Here is a 17,320-nt window from a genome sequence, read left to right as displayed (position 1 = left end):
TATAATTCAACATGTGTCAGTTAGTGTTAACATATATGTTTTACAAATACTGGTTTCTGAAACAACAATCAAGGAACTTATCTCAGTTCAAGGCAATGTAGAGAAACCAGACAGATGGGTGGAATGGGCAGGGGGTGTGGATGGAAGGCTGACATGCAGAGAGGATCATTTGCCAGACTCAGACCAACAACATCTTGAATATGTGGAAAACAATTTTAACTGCCTGTGCCGACAGGATAACCAATGTAATGATTAATGAGGAGATTTTCATATGTTGTTCCACAACCTTGGCAAACTCGTAAGCTACTTGGTTACATATGCATATTGGGACACATTGGATGTGTTATGGAACTGTTGGAGGCCAAAATGACATCTCTCACAACATCCATCTGGCAAATTGGGTTGTATAACTAACATGTACAGTGTTTCCTTTAGGATTATTTTTAGCAGTGGGGGCAGGTCTGTCCAAACAACAACCCCCCTGCGCCCCGCCGTCAAATGTTTTACGTAGGAAACAGAACTGACCCTTCGCTGCAACACAAACTAATATATTTATTCACCTCTATTCACACACAGTGAGGCATATTTTCAGTTGTGATTGAACTGTATTTTTTGAGGAATTATTAGGGAACTTATCATCTACAACAGGTCTACACTTAGAACGGACCCACCGTGGTGACGTTATTAGTGGAGCTGTTTGTTAAATAGTCGATTCAGAAGAAAGCGAACGTTTTGACAATAAACTACATCAACAACAGTATGTGGAGTTAAACTGGACGGGCCCAATAACCTCTGAATAGTTCTATTGTTGTTAAATTGCAATGTGAGCGGCAGCATTATGTCAGCAGGATCATTTAAAAGGCAACCGTAACTACATTTTTTGTACAGCCCTATTGCTGATACCGTGGTGGCAGAAATTTTGCCATGGTGGGCCGCCACTACAAAATCAACATAGAGGAAACACTGAAGTAGTCCTCAGCCTAACATGTGCAACTTGTACATAATGGTGTTGATTACTCTTTGACTTGCTGTATTAAACTTGTTCCCTTTATATCACTTTCTTCTACTATTATCTTTTTGTCTCTGCTGCCTGTTCTCTCATTTTCCTCCTCATTCCTGACTGTTTATTTATCTTTACTTAACCTCCCTCCTTATTTTCCTTATTATACCTGTCTTTTGTCCTTTCCTAGCTTTGTCTCTATCATCTCTATTCCAACCTTGTGCCTTCCTTATACCTTCTACCGTCTCACTAACCCCTGCTCCTATTCTTGCTCCTAGCCAGCAGATTTGGATGCCTGGGTAAGCAACACTACCATTGCTTTTTTACACTTGTTTTTTCTTCTCTCTACCTCTTCCTTTCGCTCTATCCTTCACTCTCTCTCTTCTCTATTCAAATGTCATGTTTTCATTGTGCATTAAAGCGAGGCTGCTGCCACCACCATTCCACACAACAACACTTTGGGAGGTATTCAGCTAGAAAATTACACATTATCTGTGCTGCTAGCAGAGGTGATTTTACACACACACACACACACACACACACACACACACACACACATACATACACACACAGCCCTTAAGCATCAAACAGCCGCTGCAGAAAGAAAAAGTGCAGTGAGCACGGTATAGGGATTTACAGATATGCTCTTTGGGGATGCATGTGCCTATTAAGTTAGGATAAGATTATATTGGATTACAATAAATGCAATGGCAATCTGCGTGTAAATAGGTGTGTCTACACGCCTGTATTCACCATACCAGCAAAGAGCACAGAAGAGGAGTAGATCATCCATAGAAGATAGTGTTGCTCCATCTGATCTATATCACACTCACTAATGCACAACTCGGGTACAGCAATCTGTCACCATTACACCATGGCATAACACTGTGTGTGGGTGTGGGTGGGTGGGTGTGGGTGTGTAATACACACTGTCTATTTCATTGCTACATCAACCCATGCCCCCTTGCTCCCTTTTTCTACAAACTCCCAGCTTCATTGTGTGCATGCACCATATAATCTTCATACTGCTGTAGCACTGTTTCACTCATTACCCTTTTTGGTTAGAAACATGATGTGTTCATGAGTGGCCAAGCACTGATTGATCATCTTTTTAATATGCAGGCACACATATGTAAACCTCTTCAGATCAATTGTGTGAATGCTGAAGAGAATTCAACCATCCCGTGTACACTACGTGCATGTTGCCTATCCTTTCAGTGTTTCCCCACACATAGACTAATTTGTGGCGGTGCGCCACACAATCAACACCGGCCGCCACATATTGCGTTTCGTTATTATTATTATTTTTGTTAACGCTATTTAAAACACACAGCGTATTTGTTCAGCTACATTTCCTTTCCCTGCTCTCCTCCATCTCTCTGTCCCTCACGTGTCTCTCTCACATAGGCTACACACACACACACACACACACACACACACACATACACAGCCCCTCCCCTCCGTGCACACAGCGTCTGTCTCCATGAAAACGAGAGAAGACGGCTGGCAAAATTCACAAGTTCACGAAAGTTGGTATCTGGTGAACACCTTTACACAATCACACATTAAAAAGTCCTATAAAAAACATTTTATATAATACACCGAATACAATGTTGTCAGTGTGTTAATGGTTGTTGGAGTCCCGACCCGACCCTTAGCAAACAAGCGATTGTGCCTGCTTTAGAAAGTTTACTAGTCGCAAGTTTGCGGTAAAATGCAGTTGGGTTGTCGAGGTCAAAACACTATATGTAGCAGCTGTTATCAAATAAACTTATTATAAATAATGCTATGTCATTTTTTTACTCTTACATTGAATGTTTGCTGCTTCAATCCAGATGAGTATTGAAAAGTATTTTCCGCGACTGAAAAAGGCACGTATTGAGGATGAGGACCAGCGTGAACTGGAGGTATCAGTCTGAAACAGAGCTCAACAGTCCAACCACTGTAATTAGTTATGTTATTAATTTGTTTACAATATTTTCAGGCTTCAACCAGTGCTGCTCAAGCAGAAAGACAGGGTCAGGGAGAGAAAGAGAGATTCATTAGGCATTGAAGAAAGAGTAGGAGAGGAGGACAGCATCCAACAGCGTGTCCTCCTCAGTTTTTGATACTTGATTGTTACGAAAATAAGTATTTTACACACACGCGCGCACACAAACACACACACCCACACACACACACACACACACACACACAAACCCCAACCCCCCCTCCTTTTTTGTAATATAACAAGTGAATAATATAAAATGAGATGGATAGATGGATTAGTAATGCACAGTGAGTGAAAACATTGAGCTGATGACATGGTGAAGTATAGTAGTTGGCTTGCTGTTGTCCTACATTTTGGATCATGTACATCTCCTTTGACTATCTCTGTTATTTTCTTTTTGCAGTGCAATAGCTCCTTATTACCCTTTTTCTTTCTCTGTTCATGATCTTATTTTGATAAATATTTATCATAAAGGAATCCCTTTTCATTCCACTCTATGGGATTGTGTAATGATATTGACACACTGTGAAGCCTAATGCTGTTAAAACAAGGTGTCTCCATCACCTTACTCATGTTACACCTTCTACTAAAACTTTTCCTCAAATGAAAAAAATGAATCTTCTATTTTAAACCTCCTAGTGCATGTACATTTCTAAAGCTGAACTGGCAACTTGTTTTCACAGTGTATCTTTTTGACGTCTGCCTCCTATCTTTCTCTACTTGCATGCTGCTACGCCATAGCCCTAACTATGGGTCTTCCTACAGCCATCTGCCATCTCGCTGCCTGTCAAAGCTTGGCTCAGCGGGCATATTAAATCCTTTCACCTCCACCTAACGCCAGCATCGCCCTGTCAGGCCGTGCCGCCGGTGTACCAGTCACATGCCACCTGAGTAGTTTTGTAAGTTCTGTTACATTAGATGGACCCGCTAGTAAATACCATTCTTTTGTTTTTTACTTTGTGGTGTAAATGTGATGCACTTGTCATATTATTAAACATTTCAATCAAGCATCATTTAATTATGATATATTCATAGAGTGGATGTATGAGGTAACACATGAAAAGTTACACATACAAAATAATGCATTGAAAAACATGAACTTGCAATTTAATGCTTTAAACACACACCTGGCGAGGGTATAATCCTTTTTACAGTGATCTCCTAAAATGTCTGTGCTGTTAATCTGCTTTTAGAGAATAAAAATATAAACTATTTTATGTTGTGTTTGCTCACTGGTACAGAAAAGATCTATCTAATGTCCCCTGTAGCTTAGCTTGCATTTAGCTTGCATTTGGCAAAAAGTTGGTACATATTTGTACTGTAATTTACAGAAGTGGGTGTGTGGTAGTGCATCTGCTGATACAGTGGTTACATTTTACTGGATCATGAAGTAGAGATGATTGATACTTTGAACTATATAATATATCATAGGTGAGGTGTGTATTCAATCAATTTCATTTTTTTTTTTAGAAAACACTAATGTATTATAGTCACGTTTTCTGAGTCTCTTGGGCATTGAAAGCAACCGGTCGCCTCATTTCTTCTCCCCCTAGCATTTACCTCTGGCTGCTGTCACGTGTGTGGCGTGCTCATAAGCAAAGAAGTGAATGTGATGTTTTAGGCCATTATTTTCAGTAATTCTACCCACTTTATACTATGTCAGTTTAAAAATTGGAGAATGAAATATGATAATTAGTACCTGGATTGATTTCCTTCTCCACCTTATTTGCCATGCAATCAGAATTGAGTATTTACACAACCCTACACAGGTCATATTAGTGTAGTACATTGTCATCTGTCAATATGAAGAACTTCTACAACAGCTGTTTTTCATGATTTGTCATATTAAAAAAATGTTTTTTATTGCTTTGCTTTCTTAATGATTTTCTTTTTTAACGGCCTTATTTTCTTTTACTACTCTCTCTCTCTTTCTCTTTCTCAGGCCAAACAACTGGGGAGGAAAGAGAAGGAACTGACCACCATATCCAGCTTCTATAAAGAGCAACTAGAAATACTGGAGAAAAAGGTGAGGACCATTTTGCATCTTATAAACACCATTTAAAGGAAATAGCCAGAACTCATTGGAAAGGTTTTTTTCTATAAACATGTTTCCTTAAACATGTCCATTAGTTGCATTGCATTAATTGCATTCCAAGGTGTTTGATCAAAATCTTTTTTTTCCTTGGAGGTCTTTTTGGTGTGAGCTTAGAGAGCGAGATACTAGCACTTTTGTAATGTGTAACAGGAGACCTCGCTAACGAGATAAAACATCCCTTTGGCTTTCACTGTAAAGAAGTCTGCACACATCAGGAATATCAAAACAAGTCTTAACGTGACATATTACTCCTCGGAGAATAAAATCTCGCTGAGACACAAGACACTTCCCTATCTTGGAAATGTCAAGCCCACATGCCAATGTCAAAATGTAAATGTAAATGAATTGAAAGTTTCAGCAGGCACATGAGAGTCACCACTCACTGCTGATGGACCAGCACCCAAGAGAGGTTTCACAGTGCTGACTCTCGGAGAGCTTCAGTTGTCTAATCAAATGTACCATGCTTTTCTCATCACTATGTCATTTTGCCAGCAACCCTGTGGTTTTTTTTTTTTAAAAAAGGGAAAAAATAAAAGCAGTTTGTTGGGTGCTTTTAAGAAATTATGACCTCTGTTCCCTTCATCTGAGCACTAATGTGTCATTGATATTTTGTACCCTGTAAAAGCCACAAGCACAGTGGTTTGATTAATATTTCTTACTTACAGAGTAAACTTGGGCAAATTTGTTAAAAGACTTTGTGAGAAACAAGGTTGGTACTGGTGTATGATTTAAAAAAAAACAACTTTATGCTTTATGCTTTTAGGGATGACAGAGGTTAGAAGAAAGGACAAGAAGCACAAGAGTAAAATTACAGAGTGCGAGTGAAGAAACAGAGAAACAGAGAAAAACCCAGATGACAGGCACACAACAAGAATGTAAGACGTAGAGGAAATACTGCGCACATATTTAAATTTTTATTAAGGATACACTGACATTAACTGAAAACAACATAAACATTAAAGCAATGAAGGGTGAAGATTTACAAGTAGACACACATAAGCCACGTTTCAACCGCAGGAACTTTCCCCCGGAACTAGGAACCGTCTGAGGAACTCATTGCGTTTCGACTGCAACCTTATTTTCGGATGTTTTCGCAACGGTTTCCATCTAAAGGACACAAAACGGGCAGGCACACCGGACTGCAGGCTGCAGAGTGTGTTTACCCCTGTGACCAAGAGCAGCCCTTGGCTGAAGGAACCTTCTAGTTCCTTCAAAATAGATCTGGGGAATTAAAAGACCCCAGAACCGCAGTCGAAACGTAGCTATACAATCTCACTGTCAGTAGACAGTCTTTGGGACTTGACTCTCCCTCTCCCCGGCTCTCCCTCCGTCCGGCAGGGCCCATCAGGCAGACAGGGGACCTTATCTGGTCCCTGGCACTCGCCTCCTTAAGGCCTCTGAGAAAACCTTTTACATAGCCAAGTTAAATGGAAGGGCCCCTGCACACCGTGCGGCAAGCAGCATATGCTGCAGTGCTTGACGGAGGAGACTGATTGGCAGAAGAGTGGAGGATGCTCTATCTTTCTCCGCTCGCCGCCACAGTCGGTTTTTCTATTGCTTTTTTTTCACCCCTCACTTGCTCGCAGCTGACCTGCATGCGGATGAGGGAGTGAAAAAGACGGAGACTGAGAGCAAGAGATAAAGAGGCTATATGGACTGTGCATTAAACAGTCCATCCTGAGCCAGCGCCCTGAGCCGGCGTTCGTTTCCTTCCTTCTCTTCCTTCATTTTCCAATCTAGCACTCCATTCATTCAGGCCTCCTTTCATGCCCCCTTTCCTTTACCCTGCCTATTTTTTTTTTTACTTTTACACTCTCATACCTGTGGCACATACCAGTTGGGCTGAAATAAATGGCCACTTAAAAGTTGAATTGTGACTGACACAGGTCATAAACATAAATGGAAAACACAATTTTAAACAGTAACATGTCTCACTTTTCACATAAATTAGGATCCAAGCATGTGAAGACAGCTTTACATTGCTCTGTCACCATCAGTATTGTATTAGATCCTGTTAATGCAAAGCAGAGATTTATAGGTGTTGAATGACATTATCTTTTATGTGAATTTCAGTCTATGCTTTTATTCTTTAAAAAATGTAAGAGGTCTTAGCTTTTCCATACTACAAAAACACACATGCACAAGCAGACACTCATGATCATGCAATTGCCCTGATATGTTGATGATCTGAGGCAAAGATGTATGCCAAAGGCAAGAGCAGCCAGATTAGAAGGAGAATCCACAGATAATTGGTGTGTGATCTTCCTCTGAATCAACATTTGACTCTGGCTTAGCTGCAGTCCCTTCTAAGTGTGTGTGTGTGTGTGTGTGTGTGTGTGTGTGTGTGTGTGTGTGTGTGTGTGTGTGTGTGTGTGTGTGTGTGTGTTGTGACAGATTTGTGTGTATGCTGTCACTTCAGAGGTAATTGTGATATAGTGGCCAATCCACTGCACAACTTCCACACACATACAGGTTGACACACTAAAAGACATCCCAAGACTGAAAGTGAAACACCCCCCCAAACATACCAGTACATCCTCTACTTCTCCTCACTCCCAATCCTTTTCCTCTTCGTTTATTTGTGGATGCCTCCCTAATCTCTTCCCAGTGTACAGGTGGAGTATATCTGTCTCCCTGTGGCAACATACCCTGGGACTTTGTAAACAAGTCTCAGTTTAAAATTCACCTCTTTTAATCCCTCCCCCCTCCCTTGTCGACTGCTGCCTCCAAGAGAAAAAATGAATCCCCCTTCGTTCAAGCGTGGAGCGTGAAACAACCCCTCCCTCAAAATCCTGACATCAGCCCATCTCAATCCACAGCTGCTAGAGGGTGTTCAGACGAGTGTGCATGCAAGGATCATCTGAACATAAGTATTCACATACAAACACAGATTTAGTCACACACCTGCATGTATGCAAGCTTACACACACACAGCACACATGCACCCACACTAATCCCCTCCATGAGTTTTTCCAACACCCCCAAAACCTTGCTTTCCCCCCATTGAGGGTTATCATCCCCCCTTTCTGTCTCTCCACATTGGGCTTTTGTCCCCATGGGTGCAAATGACTGGGAAGAGCTCAGAGTGTGTGTGCCAGTGATAGTGCTGCCACTTCTCTGGTGTCATGAGAGCTGAGCTGGGGCTGTTGCTCTGGGTCTGTTCTGTCAACAGACACAACATTTTTTTGAAACACACAAAAGCTACGCACAGCCTTATAGTTCCTCAATATTTTTACTGGATAAGCTGTACCTGACAGTCCAAAGTCTACATTCACACTTCCTGTCTCCTCATTTTCCTCATATTTCCCATTCTATTAGCAAGATGGGGACTGATAGTGGTATCACTAACTTCTGGTACTACATCCCCCCCCATAAAACTGACCATTTTGTAAATATCCTTGGATGAATAGAGACTGTTAGTGTGCATTTGCATGTTTGTGTGAGAGGGACAGACAACATGCTTTGGGCAGAACAGGAAATGTGAATTAATCTCATTTAGAAAAGGCTGTGAATTGTGAGATTTGTGAGAATCTCTCCAGAATACATGATATACAAGTTTGCTTTCTAATGTTGAACTTGGGTTATGGGAGTGACAATATTTTAAGATATGTGGCCATGTTTTACCAAACCAGACAACAAGGGAAAATGCTTAAATTTGCAAAGCACAGATTTTAAGCAATGATGGCAATTTCACCAATTAAAAAATTGTTACTTGCCCAAATACATTTTAAAGAAATTAAATTACAGGAATTCTATGATTTAATAGTTTTGTTTTGGCCTTGATTTGACAGAGAATAGTGTAGAAATGGGGGAGAAAGAGAGAGGGGTATGACATGCAACAAAGGTCCCAAGGCCAGAATCGAACCCAGGCTGCCACCTCGGCTACCAAGGCGCTTCGATTTCATAGTTTTTGTGGATGAGTGCTAACCTGACACACCAGATGGATTTTTTTGTTTGATTGACAATGCCAAAAAGAGTTTCTTTGCTTTTTTTTTCCTTGTTTCTTTCCCCTCCTCCTTGCTTTTTGTAATTTGACAGTCCTCTTGATGTGCTATTTTTTTGTAATTTTACAATCCTTTTTGTTACTATTTACTTAAAACACTTAAGTATATATTGCCATTTTGTGTTGTACTTAGCTGTACTTATGATTTCATTTTATTGACTAATGATGGCCTAGATGCAGCATTTTTTACAATGCGCTCTGTATTATATGTATTGTATTATATTCTTCACCATATTGTTTGTTACACAGAACCATCTGAGAAGCTGTCATTGGATACTGTTTGGGAAAGGGCAGGCGCTTTCAGAAAAATACCTGGCAGGTGATTGGATGAACCATCCGTCTATCACTTTTGCCATTGTTGTTGGTCGCGGCCGTCAGACATACCTTAACCACGCCCGCAGCTGCCAGTAGCTTCTCCTAAATCTATAAATAAATCTTTATTCTCCAATTTAATATATTTTAGGCATTTTTTTATACTGAAGTTACAATTTAAACCAGTAGTTCAAACCAGATGTGGTTATTTTAAGGTTGTTACTTGTGTTTTTTCCCCCCAACCAATTCCTTGTGTACTACATTCCCTCCTCTAGCTAACGCTCTCTTGGCATTGGAAGGGTGCAAACTAGGAAAAGGAGTGGGAAGCAAGAGCTAGAAAAGAGATGACCCCCTCGCATCCCACCATTCTATCATTGCAAAATGTGTTCATTTGTTTATCTTCTTCCAAGTCGGAAGCACTATATCAGCTATTGCCTGACCCCACCAAACCCACAAGATAGAGCCTTGTTAGGATGCACCAATCATCAGTGAGAAGTTAACGTTACCTTTAAACCATCTACTTGCTGCTTGGTGCCCTACTCTCTATGTCCTGCATAATCTGAGGCACCCTTGGCTTTAACACCCTGTGGAGCCTTATTTTTTTATCTTGGCTAGAACAATGAAAGTCCCACAAGGCAACTTCAGACTTTCAAGTTTCAGTTCAGCTTTCCTCTGCTGAGTGTATTCACTGAGCCCAGGGAGCCAGTCAGAGTATCAGCTAACTCCCCTTCAACAAGAAATGAGACTTACTGTGTCTTTAATGTCCATGAATCCAGGGCTTGGTTTGTAGCACTTTCAAATTAAGGTATTTATTGGTAATGTTTAATTCTTAGTAGATTAATAAACCACCTGAGCAGGGGTCCTGATGTCTGGAACTGTCTTTTATTCTAAAGGTAAAGGATGCTGCGATTTATTACACTTCCAGTCCTTGGAGCTGCAGTCTAGGTGTGGTATTTAAACCTGGTCCAGATATTAGCAAAAGGGAGACTTAGCAACAAGAGAAGTATAATTCTGAATCCGATCCTGGGCAATCTAATATAACACAGCCAGAAAACATAACTGGAAGGGATAAAGTCTTACACCTAGGGATGTTTGGCATTGTGTATTACCGTTAACAGCCAGGTGACAAAAGAAAGGTAATCTGTACACATTAGACACATGAATAAATGTATTTCTAATATACATTGTCTTTAGCTTGGTTCCAGATCACAGAATTGCTGCCACTCATTTTATTTTTGTGATTAAAATAGCTGTTGTGCTAATTGTCTGTTTCCGAACCAATCCGAACTTTGTAGGCAGAATTAAGAATGTCATCTTCCAGCACCAAAGCCACAAAAATGGCAACAAACATGGCAAAGTGTGGATGAGGTCACCAAAGTGATATAGTTAATTTGTAAATCCACTTACAGAAATAACAACTCTTAATTTGGCATATTTCTTCAGTCAACTGCAGCAGTTTCCCTGATGACTGAAATTGAAATTGACTGTGTGGATACTTAAACACTACTGATTGGATTAGAGTAACCTATCCTCTCCTCCATACTAGACATATGATTTATATTTCACTGTCTTCTCTTTAAAGAACCGGAAAGAAAAGGATAGAGGGACAGATTATTACATTGTAGTGAATACTAGCAGATAGGATTAAGGAAAAAGATGCCTATGACATTACTTGAGTCTTTTCCAACACCAGACAATCAAAGCAGGGGAAGCATGTCTGCAGATCAGCGTGAAATAATGAGATATGAAATTGACTAGGGGGCACTGGAGGAGTAGGGGATTGTGGAGGAGGTTTGTGTTTGATCCCATCTTTTTCCCTGCTCAGTCACTTCAATTATCTTCCTCTCCTATCACCCCATCTATTGGGAATATAGGGAATAATTAAGTAAAATCGCGAGCGCTGGGGTTATTGGTTTAAAATGGTGACTACTGCGCAGTGAACGTGTATGAGAGAGTGGCAAGAGAGATTTGCTTTGTGTTTGAGGCATTCTAGAAAAACTATTTCATATATTGTGATACAAAGTCTATAAGCTGGTCATTCATCTTAATGATTTTAAACATTCTCAGCACTGTGGCTAGAAATACAGAATACCTTATACATTTTATAAAACTACTTATACTCTTGACGTCTTGCTAGTCAGTGCAGCTCTGACCACGATGCAGTGTAGTTAACACCGTGACCACTGAATACTCCAGTAGAGGTGTGCTGTATATGCGGCTCCAACTGTGTAACAATTGCTGTTTAAATGCCACTGTTCCATGCAAGAAATAAAACATTATGGAGTACGAACAGGCCATCAGCATTCCGATTTGTAAGCAGCGCTGTAAAATTCAACGGTTGCTAATTTAACAAATGTGACATTTGATATAAAATATGCATTTTCCTTATCGTCGTTGGCTTATTAGAGCTTGAATTGAAGCTAAAACTATTTTTGACTACCGTAATATTATGTAGATTAGTAGTTAAGCTCTTATTCATGGGACTTGATTTGAGGACTAAGTCGATCTTGTTTTCTTTGTTTGTAAATTATATGATGTACAAATTTGATAATGTTAAATCCATAATTAAAAGCAGCATATGCCTGACCAGCCTGCTTGATGTTCAAAAGTATACTGGAATTTTTTTCAGAGCTGTATAATACTACAGAATTGATTCTCACCTTTCTTTCTCTCTTTGTCTCCAGAATGTTGACAACTACAAACAGATGGCTGAACAGTACAACGAGGCAGCTACTAAAGCTGAGGCCTACATCCGGTAAATACTGGGAATTACTTTGCAACACCATTTTCTGTGGATTGAGCCATTCAGTATACTCATAACATTGTTGCGCCTTACTGCCTCAGTACTGTTATATTTTAATGAGCCTAGGATAGTTTACATTTATGGCAGACATTGCTTGCCAAATTAGAAGAAGAAAAAACCTTAGCACAGTGGATGACAGAGATAGAGCAGCTCTGATTAGCAGGATGTCCAAACAGTTGTCAGAAAGCAGATGTGGGCAGAGACCTAAGTGTGAAGGCTGGTTGCAATGTTAGAATGCTGTTAATGTGAAGCCCACACCTCCTGTAGCTGCCTGACAGTCAAGCATTCATTTCCACACATGCAGTGGTGATGCTGGGCGATAATTTACTACTATCACTTTTAGTCTCACGTATAATAGTATTGTGACAAAATACTTCATGTTTTCTTTTAAATTATAAATCATATTAACATATCATGGCTCGCCATTTTCCTATTTAGATAAATGATACCTTATATATTTCTGACATCTGTTGCTGCTCAGAGTTTGAATACTTGAGAATATATACATATTTTTTTAAATGAAGGATTTTGAGCCACTAAAAAAAGTAATTCAAACAATATCATCATGTCATTTTGTCATAACATGCATATTGTAACAACTAGATACTGCTGTGATAATTGTTGAGGCACTTTTGTCTATTAGCTGTTAGGTGGCCTCTTCAAGTATATTAATTATCTACTAGGTGCATTATATTTTGACCCATCTTAACATGTTTTTGCATTATTTCTGAGAATTTAATTAATTTTGATATTAACATCCTTGCCTTTATTTTGAATTTTTTATAATCATGCACCTCAATATTATCTTTTGTCTTGTAGCTATTACCAGCTTGGTAATCATGCCAATATATTATGAACGACTTGGCCTTTTAAATGGCCCCTTTCTGCTGGTAGGAAAACAGAAACAGCAGGATGTCACAAGAAGCAGAGGTGCTTCACTGGGATGGCAGAGTTCAGACTTCACCTGCTTTCAAAAAGCGTGTCAAATTCATTCAACATTGAACCCGTCGCCACACTGGCACTGCCAGAGCGTGTGGACCTTGCGAATTTACACCCCTCTTTAGCGCCCATTCTTACCCCTTTTTGGATGGAGAGAGAGCCAAAGAGCCTATGTGAATCCAATTTAGTCAGAGAGTTATTAATTTCCCCTTTTGCTGTGTGCATCACAATGATTATCGCAAAACTGATGAAAGATGGCCAATTCTCGTGAACGCGATATCTCAGGATCACCTTGAGGAGAGTTCTTCCTATTTGGCACAAACATCCACTTGGACTCAATGATGAACTCGTTAGAATTTGGTGGTCAAGGTCACTGACCTCACAAAACACGTTTTGGCCGTAATTTAAGAATTCATACACTAATTGGGCGCCCTGGTAGCTCACCGGGTAGAGCACATACCATTAAGGCTGAGTCTTTACTGCAGCTGCCAGGGCTCTTTGCTGCATGTCTTCCCTCTGTCCTTCTGCCTTTCCTGTGTGTCTCTCTCACTTTCAAATTATTAATCTTGTCCTTCTTTGGTGGTCAGCAACCAGAGTTTTACTGTTTATACATTACCACCACCTAACCAGGGATGTATTTTCTTGCACCAAATGCATAACTGCAATAAATGCATTGTGGGGGATATACACCTCTCGTTGTTCACTTGCTTTTCAGCCCTCCAAGGGTTTCACCAAGTTCACTTCAGTTTTTCAAACAAATGGATCAACACTTATGATGGCGGCAGGGATTCGACAGAGAGGAAGTGAAAGAGGGTATGTTGAACGACTAATGAAATGCAGCCCTTCCCTGCAACGAGCTGCCAATCTGCCACAGCTCGTTGTAAAGAGGATGAGGAGGGTTATTTAAGATGGCTTTGATTTTGTCCCTCATCCTCCCCTCCGCCACTGCCTCCTCACTGGCCAGTTCCAACCTGACCACCTAGCTGGTCTTCCTTAACAGTTTGAGACTGCCTTTATGCCACCAACCCAGCAGATCACCACAAAGCACTGGCTCTGCAGGAGCCTGTTGCACACATTGAAGGATCTGAGTCTGCTCAGGAAGAACTGTCTGCTCTATCCCGTCCTGAAGAGGGCTTCAGTGTTAGTCCAGTCCAGGTTTGTATTGATTTGGACCCCAAGGTACTTGTATGAGTCCACACTTTTCACTTTATCTCCTTGGATGACAACCAGGACAGGGGACCTTCTGTTTCTTTGGTAGTCCACCGCAAGCACATTGGTTTTGCTGATATTAGGCTTCAGGTGTTTGTTGATGCCCTATGATGAAGCTCTCTATCAGTCTGTAAAAATAGTCTCTAAGTGAAGACAGCATGTCTCTCACTGTAAATTATTTACTGGAATACATTTCAATATAGTGATATCTTCCATTTTGCCAAAAAATACTCTTCATACCTTTTTAATAAATTCCTTCAAAGTCCTCACTCCATGTATTATAATGAGTCTAGACTGACATGGATGTAAACAATAACTTTTATAACTGGTTGACGGAGGCTTTTCTCATGTCTTGCTGTTCACCATTTAAACCTAAACTTCACTTAAAGTGATGGTTCGGAGTAATTTCACCCTAGGGTCCTTTGCACCATGACCTCGAGTCAAACACCCCCCCAGAAGCTTTTTTCACCTGGGTCGAACATTGGGAGAGTTAGCGTAGAGTAGCATTATCATCTGAATAGACGATGGATTATAAAGTTTGTAAGTACACCAGAAGTTTATGAACACTTGCCTGCTGGCTTCTGCTCTCTGCTGTTGTTGTTGCTGCTCTAAGACGAGTGCTTAGGGCCGTCTACAAATTACAACACCGAAAAGAGATGCAACAAAAATATTTTTTAATTTAACTTATTTTTTAAAGTAAGTACTGTAGAATAACTAGCAGGAGACAAGTTATAATTGAGGTACGTTTGGAGACATTACCTTATTTAATCATTAAATTAATAAATATTTTTGTTGCATCTCTTTTCGTGGTTGTAATTTGTAGACGACCCTAAGCACTCTTACTGCCCGGTAGTAACAGCAGCAGAGAGCAGAAGCCAGCAGGCAAGTGTTCATAAACTTCTGGTGTACTTACAAACTTTCCAATCCATCGTTTTATGAGTGCATAACCTATTTGTACTACTGTAGACGTTTGGTATCATTTCGGGCATTATTAGTGGGGTAATGTTAAGAGACACTTCGGATCCATTAGCCCCTGCGCTAAGCTAATCAGCTGATAACGCTACTCTACGCTAACTCTCCCAATGTTCGACCCAGCTGAAAAAAGCTTCTGGGGGAGTGTTTGGCTCGAGGTCATGGTGCAAAGGACCCTAGGGTGAAATTACTCCGAACCATCACTTTAAAATGAAAAAAACCTTTTAAAATGTACAATGTAGGAGCCAGCTATTTCCCCTCTGCTGCCAGCAGTGTTAAATGTATCCACGTCTATCCACAAGATTCACCTGGAACACAACAAACAGAACTGAAAAAGGAAAAATCTCCCTGCTGAACATTAATCATTTTATATTAGGTTTATTAGTAAGTTCATTGAATAATGAAGGTAGAGTCAATTTGTGGCTCAAGTCATTAAAGGGTGTGTTGATGCAGTAGCAGCACAGAGGCGTAATTGAATTCTCAACCAACTCTCTACAATATCACTAACATCTGAATACATCTGTCATTTTCTAACAAGGTGGGAAATAAAAGAGCCAATTTACAGTTTTTCAGCATTAGTTTGTTACATTGCATGATTAGGCTTTGTGAGTTAAGGTGCTGTACCTTGAAAAAGTAAACTTCTGTCCAAGGACTTTAGTCGCATGGCATTCCTCTCTCTATTATTTAAACTGTCATACAAAAGAAGAATATAAAACATACGTAGCTGTACAAGAAGTAAATGTGTGAATGGTATTAAGTCAATATTGTAGTGTAGTGTAGTAGAAAAGCAGTCTAGTGTTTTCCTGGAAACCGAGGAAAAAGTAGATGCTTGGTCTTTTTGCTGGCTTTGCACTTTATGATGGGCAGCGACCTCATCCACGACACTGCCATCTTCTTGCACCTGGTGCATTAAATTTCACAGCATACAATTCAAGTCCAAAATTTTGTCCAAATGATAACATTAGCAAGGATTTGCTATTGTCCATAGCTGCATGGAAGAGGTTAGGAGATCAATTTTGCATGAGTTTTCCAAAAAAAGAGCATTTTGTCCTGCCACAATGTGTTTCAAATGTGCGCACACACACACATTTACGTGCACACAGAATCTCACTCCCCTTTTCCTTTACTATCTCTACCACACATACAGCCACACTTTGTATTCAGGCAGCCACGTACTCATCATGTTCTGTCAGCATTTGGGCAGCATTTCATTGTGCCGTGGTCACGCTGTCATTTCACACTACACTGACCACCCAGTAATTATTCTATTTACCCACTGCTGAAGGGAGGGGGAGCATTGGGGGGCAGTAGCACAGTCCAATACTTTATGTAGCTACAGTTTGTCTCTGGCTCCAATTTTGCATATGGATCCCTCTCTTATTGTCTCTTTTTCCTAATTCTAAAATATTTTTTCTGTCTAGTTGTAACTTTGTCTGACTTTATTTATTGTCCTCAGCCTCTTTTATGTGGAACTTCTGTCTTCTGCTGTCTTCGTGTTTTTTGTGGGTATTAGAAAGAAGAGGAGATAGAGTGATCTTTAAGTCAGGTAAGAGTCAGGTTTAGATTCTTTTCTCTTCTTCCTCTGGATAGTTGATGGTTGTACTTTTTCACCTGACCTGCACATTTGCACATAGATAGATGTGCATGCTAACACATAAGGCAAGCACAGGCACACAATATGCTTAAATGACACCACCAAAATGATAGGCACCTAATAAGGAGTGCAACTATGGAGAGGTTACAGTGTTTCCTCTAGATTTTTTTTTAGCTACATTTTTCATGTTGGTTTTGAGCGGTATGCACCCCCACTAACCTGGAAAACGGTTTTAAAATATATTAACGTCACGTTAATACAGCGTGTCGGAGGAATACAGTGTTCTGCAGCGGGGAGTCAAAGGCAGATGGACCGTCACCGCAGCGTTCGCTAACGTTAGCTTTTTGTCTCATCTGGGGTTTGATTAACAGTAAATTCATCAAATTCAGTGTCCACAATGCTA

General features: G+C 40.3%; 1 protein-coding gene across 5 annotated transcripts in view; it reads left to right on the top strand.

The window, feature by feature from the left end:
* The window catches only part of LOC120557715 (MICOS complex subunit mic25a-like), a 74,983-nt gene that overhangs the window by 22,806 nt on the left and 34,857 nt on the right, over nt 1-17,320 (top strand). For 4 of the 5 annotated variants that reach the window (XM_039798272.1, XM_039798269.1, XM_039798273.1 and 1 more), the window contains exons 5-7: nt 1,279-1,299; nt 4,933-5,016; nt 12,085-12,155. In XM_039798272.1, the coding sequence (XP_039654206.1) occupies nt 1,279-1,299; nt 4,933-5,016; nt 12,085-12,155 (176 nt within the window). The remainder of the gene's footprint in view (nt 1-1,278; nt 1,300-4,932; nt 5,017-12,084; nt 12,156-17,320) is intronic. The other variant, XM_039798270.1, reaches the window with a different exon arrangement.

This window comes from Perca fluviatilis, chromosome 4, assembly GCF_010015445.1.
Source record: "Perca fluviatilis chromosome 4, GENO_Pfluv_1.0, whole genome shotgun sequence".
NCBI lineage: Eukaryota > Metazoa > Chordata > Actinopteri > Perciformes > Percidae > Perca > Perca fluviatilis.
This window is presented reverse-complemented; position numbering and strand designations above follow the sequence as displayed.